The 12,395-nt window shown below is 44.6% G+C and overlaps 1 protein-coding gene across 1 annotated transcript; it reads right to left on the reverse strand.

Annotated features, from left to right (window-relative positions):
* Positions 1-434: 434 nt before the first annotated feature.
* Positions 435-3,361, reverse strand: LOC118112778 (T-cell leukemia homeobox protein 3). The gene is made up of 3 exons (XM_035162335.2): positions 2,806-3,361; positions 1,586-1,823; positions 435-963 (listed from the first exon to the last, which is right to left on the reverse strand). The coding sequence occupies exons 1-3, from the start codon at positions 3,230-3,232 to the stop codon at positions 780-782; spliced, it is 849 nt and encodes a 282-aa protein (XP_035018226.1). The 5' UTR covers positions 3,233-3,361; the 3' UTR covers positions 435-779.
* Between the last annotated feature and the right edge of the window lie 9,034 nt (positions 3,362-12,395).

Below are 12,395 nucleotides of genomic sequence, written 5' to 3' on the forward strand. Positions count from 1 at the left end.
AACTACACCTGACATCTATTCCCATAATATAACATTTCAGCATCATGTTGGGGGGGATGAGATGGTGCACTACACCTGCAGCGTGCAGGTGATTGTGAGGGGACATTTTTTTTAAATTAGAGTTAGAGCACCAGGACAATTTAAAGTAGCTTTTATCAGAATTTTTGTGAAGACACTTTCGTATTTGGCTAAAACAGAGTAAGAGATTGACTTAAAATTCACTGACACGTTTACTCTGAAGTAGCTTTACCCCCTAAAAACTAAACTTACCCTTTAAAAATGCCTGTTTCAGAATAAGGAGATCATTGTGTTGAGAGAAAACACCTTCACAAAATTATTAAACATTGTTGTGTGTCACTGGAAAATTCATTAACTCCTCCATGTCTATGGGTAAAAATGTCCTTCCCCACTCTTGAACAGAATAAGCACGAGCATAAGAGAACAATCACATTTTAATTTTAATGACAGGTTCTGTTTCAGCTCCTCTTTAAATTTGAAAAGTCTCAAAGTCTCCAGGTACACAGCTGCAAGATTTAGTCCAAGAGAGTTCAGTTTCTGTTTAAAAACAGGCATCACTCACCATCACTTCAGGTCCAGTTCTGGCTGTGGCACCACTTCAGTTTTTTTTTTTTCCTGTTCCAACATTTATTATTTTTTTCTGTCCATTGCATGGATCAAAACAAGTCCCACTGTCCTCATGTAGGTCTAATTGAATGTATGAATCCTCCCAGGGATCACAGATAAGATGCGTATTGATCGCAGCGCAGAGAGTTGGATCTCTACTCCCGCTCCTCGGCCCAGGGCTGCAGGTTCTGCAGCGCGTACAGGGAGGAGTTGTGCGCGCACAGTGGATCCGTCACCGCTGATTCGCCGAGAGACTTCTGGAGGGCGGACTGCTGCAGCTGCAGGATGAGCCGATTGGCCTGCTGACGCTCCGCCTCCCTCTCCTCGGCTGTCTGTCTCCTGGAGGAAGGAGAAGAAGAATTTAACCTTAATAAATTAATAATTGATACATTATTTATAAATAAAAAGTGGGGTCGTATAAAATTAAATAGGATGAGTGTAGAGGTGTGGAAATTCATATTGGCAGCATTAGCTGGCCTGGTTATTGAAATTAAAATAAAATGATGTCAACATGATTGTAAGGATGATAATATATTTTTTTTTCAAGCACAAATAATTAACATTAAAATACATGTATTTAAATTCCTGTATTTGCCTGGTGAATTTCATCTTTTGAGATTGTTTTGGCCTAATTAATGTAGAGATTCTTCCTAAAATGTATTCGTAGGCTACTAGAGAAAAAAATAAATACATTATTCTCTGTATTTTAAAATAGTTGTTATAGTTAAATAGAGTTTATCCATCAGTTTGTTTTATTCTTTCGACACGCCGGGGTCACGTAACAGGAAATTACGCACGGGGTCACCTGCCACACGAGTGAACTTTGTTTGTGTTTTGGCGGGGTACCTGACACGATGCTCCTGGGGCTAACTATCTCCGTGTTGCACGTGTTAATGAAGTTAGTGCGCTCAAATGTGGTTATACATGTGACGTTACAAGAATGTGAAATGTTCATACCAACCTCCACTTGGTCCTGCGGTTCTGAAACCAGGTTTTGACCTGTGCGTCCGTCATCTTCAGACTCTTGGCCAGGGCCGCGCGCTCGGCGCTGGCCAGGTACTTCTGCCGGTGGAAGCGCTTCTCCAGCTCGCAGATCTGGACCCTGGAGAAGGACGTGCGGGGCTTTTTCCGCTTGGGAGGCGTCCGGTTCTGGTACGGGTGTCCTATCCGCCGCGTGACCGCGAACGGCACAAGCGCTGCTGCAGGAAAGAGAAGGAGACACACACACACCGGTGAGTGGAGGACGAGGTTTTATACAAAAACAAAACAGATCAATTCACTTTTCACTCTGTGTGGAAATCTAAGATCAAATATCACAGGTATCTGCCCTGTGTGACAACATGTCCCTATTGAGACTGTGTAGGCCACATGTGAAATAAGTGTGAGTAAGAGATTATACTGGAAACAAGGTATATAAATAAAATAAATGGATACTCATGTTACAGTTGGGATTTAACAGATAATCTTTGTTGTGCACAAAGAGAACATCAGGCCTATTGGTCTGTTTATTGATCCTTTACATAAAGTAGTGTGGGCTAAAGTCCTTTGCCAATAAAGGCTCCTATTAATCTTCAATAGAGTAAAGTGTACGGCTGCCAGAGTGATAGAATATTTTTAAATTAATTTAACTTGATATTTTTCTTATTACTCATTATTTATTTTAGATTTTAATAAAAGCTGTAGAATTTGTGAAGTAAAATGTTTGACAGAGTATTAGTTTAACTTAATCTTACTTGGACTCAATTTAGCCTTAAATTTACATTTATTGTTCATTTTCACTGCAACAATAAAATATGACCATATAGGACCATGTTGCTGATTTATTCTTTACAATCAAAGCATTAAAACCAACTATTGAAATACATCACTTGCTAATCTATAATACATTAACCATTCATATCCTAAAACACGATTGAAGTCGGTAACACAAGGTATTTAAATATAATAATATGTGAATATAGTTTAATAAAATAATGTAACAATTTAAACTGGTATGTTGTGTGTATTCCTCTGCTTCGATCATTTTAAATAATTAAAGAGATAACATTTCAGTTGTCCGTAAATAGCCGATACAAATATTTGGCACAGGTGTTTGTTGTTTTAAAAGGCCCATCAGCAGTTCCTAACGTTTTAAACTAGATGAAATATTAATGAAGCCATTAGCTCTAACAGCTGTCCTACCTGATATCCTGTCCTTGGCGAACCTGTTTCCTATCCAGGGGAAGCACAGCCCTCCGAACCCAGGCACGGCGCCCTGGACAGTGGCCGGGGGTCCAGGGGCTGTCATGGGTCTGTGCGCCGGGACTCGAATCACTCCCCGGCTTCCCAGACTCCTGCTCTCCCCGTACGAACCCGGAGCCTCCACTGGAGGCATTATACCGGAGAGGGAGATAGACAGCGCGGCGTAAGAGGGCGCGCTGGCCCCGGTCGGGCTTCCTAAACTGTAATAACCGTCCCCGCTGCTTAAATCGGATCCACTTTGTCTTCCAGCCGTGCGTCCGCTCTCCGGCTCCGTACCGGCTCCCAGGATCTGGTCGATGCCGAAGCTGATGGGCTCGTGATGGGCCGGTTTGGAAGGAGGGCTCGGCGCGCTGGGTGCTTGCTCCATTCCCGTAGCTCTGATGCAAATAAAAGGGGGATGAAAAATAAAAACCTGAACGGGCGGTTTTCGGTGCACAGCTGCGTCAAACTGTAGCAAAAGTCATCGCCAGTAGTGTCTCCATCGCTGTCCAGCCGCTCTCCCAGAATCCAGCGTGTCCTCGTTGTCTCTCACAGGCCTCTGTCAGAGGACTGGCTCTCCTCCACAGGCTGTGCTGAAAGTTTGATGGGCGTTTGGAGAGATGTGACGCTCTGTCCTCCTCTCAGCGCGTCAAAACGCTCCGTCTCGCAGCTCCGTCCTCCTCCATCCCTCTCCACCTTTCATTGGCTGGCACCACACTGACTGATTGAATGTTAATGGGGGTAGGCCCACGGTTTGGCACAATAACCAAGATTTCCCCGAACCACGGGCGTCAGCTTGCTTTATATATATAACAAGTTCTATTAAGAAAAGACATCTTCATCATTTCTGAGTGATTCTGTGTCGTTATCGTTATAATTAAGGGGGAATTACAGAGAAATGGACTTCATGGAAATACATTTTTCGGATATGTTAAAAACTCACAGGGACCACGAAAGTCTATTATTTTATAATTTCAACCAAATGGTGTTTTGACAGTCATCTGTCAGTTTAACGCTGCTCCCTGCAAATATGTTCACTTTGAAAAGGGGGGTTATAAGTTTTGGTGACGAAACGGAAAAACTTTTTCAGTGCGTGGTGAATTGATATTTCTGCGCATTGCCAATTTTCGAGTTATAGACACAAAGTGTTCATCTGTTCTTCATGCTCTCTGCGTCATCTCCTCAGTCTGTTTCATTGGAATGCACGGGGATAATAAGTTCACACTGAAACTGCTGGAACGCTATCAGCTTTACGACCTGAAGACTATTTATCATAGATGTGTTATAAAGGAGAGACCAAAGGGAAGAAATGTCAGCCTCAATTTATTTCCCTTCTAATCCAAATCCTTAAAGTCGAATATATAGGCCTTATAATCAATTTAGATATTTATTTTAAATTTTATTGTTATTTGACATCCGCCTGCTCTGTGGCGTTTACTGCTTAAAATATTAGACTTTTTAAGATGGAATAAAGAAATGTAGTATTAACTCTGCATTGAATAAAACTTGAATGTTCACACCTTATAATCAGGTATAGCCAATGAATCGTTTTTTCATGTTGGATTTATAGAAAAATACAATTTAAATCACAGAAAATCCCTGATGACGAGGATAACTGAAGCCAAATGAAAATATTACAGGCATGATAATAACTTGTACCGGTGCGTAATTGCGCACATCCAGTCCCTGACGTTGGAAGCCACGGCGCCTCTCTTTAACATGAACGGACAGCAGCCTTATTGAACATTGGCAGTGAATCACCAGCACCCATTGAGCTTGGCAAGGGCTTCGCGCGGCCTTATTTGTTCCTGATAGCCGGTCCCCACATTAAATGACCTGACAAGGGACGGCCATGGGCTACTCCAGATAAAGTGTCCGGGCTCTGGAAGCTGCTCGGCGCTCAGATTCAATGTAGCAGGCGCCCAAAGTGACCGGATAATCTCATTTCCACCAACTTGTCTCTGGGACAGACAAATGCGTGTCGGGTTTGGATGCGGCAGGTGGCTTTTTAGACGATCACATTACAGCCCCGTTAACAAACTAACCACCAACATATTCATTTGGTGACAGTGGGGTTGGTATTTAGAGGCTTTTTTAAAATATAGAATATGCTCAACTTTTTCATTCCTCATCTTTCTGTAAGCCTGTAATTTAATACCTGCAGTTTGTAAAATAATTAAAGTTTGTGTGTTCTTGTCAAATCTGTATGCAGGCATTTATCTTCAGTCCTTCAGTGTTTTTATAATCACAAAATCTATTTTTTAAGAAAAAAAGGCAGCAAATAAAATCTGATAGTTGTAAAATACACTGAAAATCTTACAAAAAAATTAAATAAAGTGGTTCAATAGTAACTTTTATCCTTAGATGTGATACAAAATCAAGCAGAGGTGCACGGATGTTGTGGGGGGGTCATATATATTTTAAAAGGGATCTGCATCTCGCCCTTCACAATAAAGTCTTATGAAGCAATATGAGATGGGACAAGGCCCGAGGTGTTTGTTTGGCAATATGGACAGACTGAGTGTTGGCCGCCTCCCTCCGCCATATGTGAGCGCACCGGTGGCTTTTGATGGGGGAGAATTGGTCTGTTATAGCTGTCACCTCTCTGGACATTTTTATGTTTCTCTTGGTGCCACTTGCAAACCAAAAAAAAAAAAAAAGATAAAATAATTCCCCAACTCTAATTACATCAAGCAAACCCACTCATGAATACAATAGAAATTTGATTGATTTATTTGCCCTGCTCCTAGTTGATGAAGACGCATAGCTTGACCACAACTGCAGAGAATAATCGCCTCGTGGAAATTAATAAATCTTTATCCGGACTCCTCTCCGGAGTCCCTGCAGCCCGCAGTGCGGAGCAGACGGGGTCCCACTGGTTGCAGATGTTGGGTGTTAGTAATCCGGTGTAATCCAATGATTATGACACATTAGCTCTGACCTAGCGGGACACCACCATGAACACCGGGTTATCCAAAACGCACCGGGAGAGACTCCGGCCCTTATGAATTTATTGATGGCTTGTGTGCGCGTAAAAAGGGGATGTCGGCCCTTTTCATTGCTCCACGGTCACATCAGAACCGGTCAAAAGTAACTGATGCCAAGAGTCTACTTAAAAGGAAAACACACACACACACACACACACACACACACACACACACACACGCAGACCCTCAGAGAAGTGGCCTTGGGGGGGTTATCTCGTTTGGGTCAAAATATTTGGATAAGGTTTCTGGAAAGCCTCGCACACAGCGCGCACCAACAATTAACTTTGCCATCAATCCTCGTTTTTTCCCCCCCTCCCACAGGCAATAAAAGCTGACACCCCGATTCCAAAAGTCTAAAAAAGAAACGACAACAAAAGAGTGAAAGAGTGCGATTTGTTTGAGAAATTACCACTTGATCTGCATAATCGGGGGGTCTGGGCTGCAGCTCGGTACCCGGGGGCTGCGTTTTTATTGCGCGTCTCTGCGCCGTTATCAATTTCACCAGCGCGCCTGACTTTTTAAAAGGGGGACGAGGCCGGCTGCCTCTGAATAATGAATGACACGCTTTTATATTGTCGCTAAAGTGCCCGTGATGTTACAATATGAAAAGGCAGCGGTAAGTAATAGTGCATTTAAAGGGGATGTAGTGTATTATTATGATGTAAAAGAGAAGGAGAGAGGCGGCAGAGAGAGGGAGGTGAGTGCAGAGCAGCACCCGGAGAGAGAGAAGGAGAGAGAGATTGTTTTATTACAATAAGAGGAGATGAGTTTGCCTCGCAGCGAAATGGGGACCAGTTAATGAAACTTTACCGCAGCTAACGATTTCCCCTCCCTCGCTCTAAAAACCGCCCTTATGAAATATTTAAACTATTTAATATAGGTAGTATTAAGCTGAAAGACACTGGCATCGGCCATCTGACAACATTTACAAGGCTGGGGATTGTTTTTTTAAAAGTTGGCCAAACAGAGGTTTACTGCTTTCCCACACACAACAGCAGTCGTGTAAATCACCCTCACGTTGAGAGGAATATAAGTGAAAATGTGTTTTACTGCTGGGAGACTTGATTTAGTCTGATTTACACTCATCTCCATACCGCACAGTTGTTTAGATGCAGCCTGGTCCTATCAATGTGAGCCTGTCTTGTCTATAATGGGAGGGATAGCAGAGCATGGCCCCCATGTGGGGGGATAGTGTTTCATATTGACATGCTCAGTGGGATTGTTGGATGAGAAGAGGAGGAATGGGATCCCCCATCAGGGACTCGGTCGGGACCATCATCATCCTGGGGCTGTCACCGGACCACCGCTCTGTGTGGACACAAGTTAAACTGCGAGACACTTAAAAAGCAGATACACCAAATGTCACTGTCAATGTCAGATGCGCGGCTTGATAACTATTAAAGGAGTTTAGAGAGCACAAATTAACGCTGTCATCGCAAACAGGAGGAATCATAAGTCGCATGTGAAGGATGACGACAGAAATGTTGCCTTTTAAATTAAAAGTGTCACTTTACTTAAAATAGTGTATTGGAAATCTACGTGTGCAAGCAAACTGCAAACAGTTAAGCAACTTATGATTATGATCTTGTACCCAAATCAGTCATGTAAAGCTTTCTGTTTGCAAGTATCAGGATGCACATTTAACCACATAAAGATGCCCTATTGTTTCAGTGAACATTGCATTCTTGTTACACTCGAGGAAGAAGACACTCCGCCTGCGTGTGCGTGAGGGACCGACCATGTTAGCCTGTCTGATGGTTGAATGCATGGCTGCCTCTTCACGCTGGTTAAAAGTCAGGGAGGGAGCGAGAGGAGGAGGGCGGAGAGGAAGAGAGTGAGAAAGGGAAGTATGTAACCGCACCGACGTGAATTACAGGGATGGACGGAGAGCGGGGAGCAAAAAAAAAAGAGAGAAAAAACCCAGGATGGATGGATGGCTAAGATTGAGATGTGAGAGAAAGAGTTAAAGCATTAATGGGGGGATCATTTGGGGCTGATGATAATTGAGCACATGGCTTGAGTTTGTAGGGGAGGATTCCCAGAGCACTGACTCGTCTTCATGTGTGTGTGCGTGGCTGCACTTTGGAGACTTAACCTCTGTCGTTTCTATTCGGAGGGCTAAGTAAAAGTTTTTAGACGCCTTTCAGCGTGATCTGCTGTCGACAAAGTGACTGATGTAAATAATAAGAGAGTGTGCTTTATTGCTTTAATGACTTATGACTGATTAATGTGTGTGTGTGTGCCAGTGTGGGTTTGTGTTTAAGAGCAGCTGAGTGCTCCTCAATGCCCCTGGTAGTGGCGCTAATGTGTTAATTCATTACTGCTTGTATTCAGTTGCATTGTGTCAGAGCTGTGTTTTCCCGTCTGTGTCCTCTCCGCTTCATAAAAGCCGATTATCGTGCATGTCGCCGCCGTTCCACCCGTCCTCTCCTGCCTCTTGACCTCCTCACCCCTCCTGTTGCCTGCCTGCGGGGTGCTAATGCAGGGGAGGAGGGGAGGGAGGGACAGAGGACCAGCTGCCACCAGCCACAGTGCTCTGCTGCCTGGCAAAGGCGCCCACTCCAGCCCCCTGCTTCGCTGGGCCTTCTGGCCCCTCAGGGTGGAGGGGGGGCACCAGCCTCATGCCACCAGCCCCACCTGTCCTGCCCCAGGCCCCCGATTAGACACACACACTCACACATACACAGCCACATATGTATATTAGCGCAGGATGACCCCCAGAAAATGTCAACTCTCCATTGACTTTATCTACTTTAACTTAATGTACTTAAGTTAAAAAATATTCTATAGTTGAAGAATCATTTCAGCTCACAGACCTTAAACTAATCCTTTGTTTGACTTGGAAACATGGAAATAAAAAGTTTTTGCTTTGCACGCTTACATGCTCCCAGCTAAAGGCCTGTATTTAAATGCAGCTCCCTACACACACACACAAACAGATTTCCAACACACGCACAGATTTCCTACACACACACACACGCACACACACACCACCCCTCCTCGGATACACAGAGGCACTTTGCTGTGAGGCGTGAAAGAGCGAGAGCTAAGTGAGGCCACTCCAGAGCGCTATCCTCTATATTGATTTCCCATTATCAGACCCCAGTCCCAGTGGAGTCATTAGTGCTGGGATCAAACAGACAGACAGAGAAGGAGACTAATACCAGTCACTTACACCAGCACGGGGAGATCACCTTACTTCCCTCAGGGTAAGGAAGGCCAGAGAGGAGCAGAGGAGGAGAGAACTCGAGGAAGGGGGGGGGGTAGTGGACGGACGAGTGCATCGGGCTAACAGATGGAGACGGCGATGTGTAGAGAGAGGGAGAGAGAGGGAGAGAGGAAGAGGAGAGAGGTGGGGTTTCTCAGTGGAACGTTCATGGGCAAATGATAGACACTCTTTGATCACTTTATTTGACTGTTCTTTGTCTCTGGCAGCAGATATGTCTCATTTTCTCTGTTCGTCTTTGCGTCACTCTCTCGCAACCGGGTTCGCCTTTTGTTGGGACTTGATTCAAGTTCTCATGTTGCCGCAGACGGGTGACTCTTCTCTTCGTTCAACCTCGTAAAATGCAGCCGATATTGCCCCCTCGTCCTCCTGTCTGTCAATAATTTTATGATAAAGATGCAGTGATGAATGGTTTTCATGTAGCCAGCAGCTGTCCCCCGCTCACCAGAGAGAGACAAAGGGAGAGAGGGCCGGAGAGAGAGAGAGAGAGAGAGACACAGGGAGGAAAGAGTGAAGGAGGAATATGAAATGTGAGATACTCATTTTGGTCCCTTGCTTCATAATTTCTGTGGATTTATTTATTCTCTATGGATTCAGGAGCAACAATGAATTCGTAGTATGAATCAACACCATCCATCTTATTCACTTCAGCCTGCCAGTGAGCCCTGGAAGTGGCGTTTCGGCTTTACTGCACACACGCACGGACGCACACACACATACAGACACACAAACACACACCCATCGACATACAGTATCACACACACGCAGCTCAGATGGGGGTGACCCTGGCCTGACCCCCCTGCTGACCCCCAATCTGTTCCCCAACCTCACACCATGAGAGACCGGGGCACACCGGGACATGGACACACACTCAGAGACACACACTCACACACACACACATTGGCATATCGCACTATGTGTGAGCTGATGGATATCTCCTCAGACAGTACCATGTGTGTGGGCAGTGTGCATGTGGACAGCGTGTGCATGTGTGTGCAAGTCTAAGTCTGTGTAGTGTTGTACCCTCTGCCCCCTCCCACTGGTGTTAATTGATTCTTGGTGTGCTTTGCTGATTGGTGTGAGGACCCCTAGAGGCGGGCCCAGTCTCCGCCGATGCCCCCTCCCCATTGGGGTAGCACCTTTTGTACTCACAAACACAGCAACAACAACAGAAACACATGTACAGTTATACAGTACATGCCACGCAGATATTGTGGATGGTATCTCGCTCTTTATTTATATATATATATATATGTGTATATATATATATGTGTGTATATATATATATATATATATATGTATCCACAAATTGTTCCACATATGCTAGTTGTGCATGCACATGTGAGAAAATACACGCACAGCGACACACTAATGTCTTTCAGGGGGTTTTCACACCCTAGTAAAGAGGAAGCTGGCTCGCTGACATGAGCAGATTGTGGATCATATGAGATGATCCACGTAGAAAAAAAAATCAGTGTCTTCGAGGTGATTCATGAACAATATAGGTGGGCATAGGTGTGTGTGTGTGTGTGTGTGTGTGTGTGTGTGTGCGTGCATGTGTGTGTGTGTCAGGGAGAGAGCCAGAAAGACAGTAAGAGAGATGAATCTCCGGTTATTAATTTCCAGCCGCGGCCCCTGGGTGAGATGTTAATATAGGGCTGATTGTGACTAATTTCTTATTAATTGCCATCAGCGATTACACAGTGGCCACTAATGTGGCTAATTTGTTGAAATGAATTTGGTTTTCTGAGGCATTTTAATTGCTGCAGGTGGGCAGCGTCCTCGGCAAACTGCAGCTTTCATTTTTTTTCCAGCTGGAAACTTTGCAAGTTGTGCTGCTGCTGCATGTGAATCGTAGCCTATTAGTATCCTATTATAGTGAGTACAGCATATACCTATTACTGTAATGGCGTTTTATGTTTATAGGCTACAGTTTGTCTGTGCAAATTTGTGTGTATGGGTCTGCATCTCTGTCTGAAGACAAGCTCACAAACAAATCTGTGTTGTATCTTTGTAAATACCACTGATATCTTATTCATCAGGTTTATGCTTCCTCCCTTCTCCATATATCTCTGCGTGTTCGTGATCATTGCAGTGGGGACGGAGGGACGTTTAAGTTGTTGCCTTTGTTTGTTGAATGTTTATAGCTTCCGTTAGCACAGTCTCAACGACCACTGAGGAACCAGTAGATACAAAATCCAAATCCCCCTATAAAAGAGGAGATGCCCTCTGGGCAGCCATAGCTCATAGTTGGCCTGATTTAGTGGCAGCCAGGAATCTGGGCTTGAATAAAGACAGAGCGAGCGAGGGCAGAGTGGGAGAGAGAGAGGGAGAGAGGGAAAGATAGCTCCCCGTGTGATAAATAGCCCCAGCTCTCTCTATTGCATTAGCCGTCCGGGCCGATAGATTGCGAGCCCAATAGACCCAGACGTATGCGATTGGTTTCTCATATAAAAGTTGCATATTAAATTCCTTCACAGGACTGTGCCCCTCTAGCGTGAAGGAGGGAAGGAAGAAATGGGAGTTAAAAAAGCAGAAAGTGGAGAAAGGAATGGAGGAGAAAGAAAAAGGCTTTTTATGAGAGGTGAAGACAAAGGCAGAGAGTTGGGGGAAGCCGGAGAAGAAGGGGAAAGATAATGGCAGGAGAAAAGTAGCTTGATGGTAGAAAAGACAAATGGTGATGTCATGTATTTAATAAGTCCGTGGATATTGGGCGATGAGTGCGACCATACGTCCATTTAATCAGTATTGCCTCCCAATGAAGATTTCTCTCTCGTTTTCGCTCACTCCCGCCTCCTCCTGCTCTCAGCCGTTCTCCTCATGCTAACGACCTCTCTAATTGTTTCCAGGCTCATTAAGATGCTGATGTTTTAATAGTAATTAATCCGTCATTTGCCTACATGCAAACGTGGGCCACTGAGGTTTGTTCTACACTGTTTCAATACACTGATAATGCACTAGCCGAGTCAAAGGAGACAACATCCTGCTAATTTAGCTCATCACTGTTAATTGGTTGTTAAGTGCCTTTAATTACCACGCAGGCTCTGGGACCTGGGTCGGCAGGAAGAGGGGGATCTCCCTGATTGTCGCTGCCGATTTGATGGATCTTGTGTGAACTTTGAAAACTGGGAGAAAATGACCAAACCACTCGAAAAGAGACACGCGCTGACCCCGTATCCGTTTTTCTACCCGCGCTGTTTTCTCACTCTCTCTGTATCCTTGTTTCCCTTCTTCTCCTCCTTCCTTTCCTCCCTTCCTCCTGTCCCTTCCTCCATCTCTGTCTCACACCCCATCTCTTTCTCTAGATATTATTAACTCATTAAGTTTTTTTCATTATT

This window comes from Hippoglossus stenolepis, chromosome 7 (genome assembly GCF_022539355.2).
Source record: "Hippoglossus stenolepis isolate QCI-W04-F060 chromosome 7, HSTE1.2, whole genome shotgun sequence".
NCBI lineage: Eukaryota > Metazoa > Chordata > Actinopteri > Pleuronectiformes > Pleuronectidae > Hippoglossus > Hippoglossus stenolepis.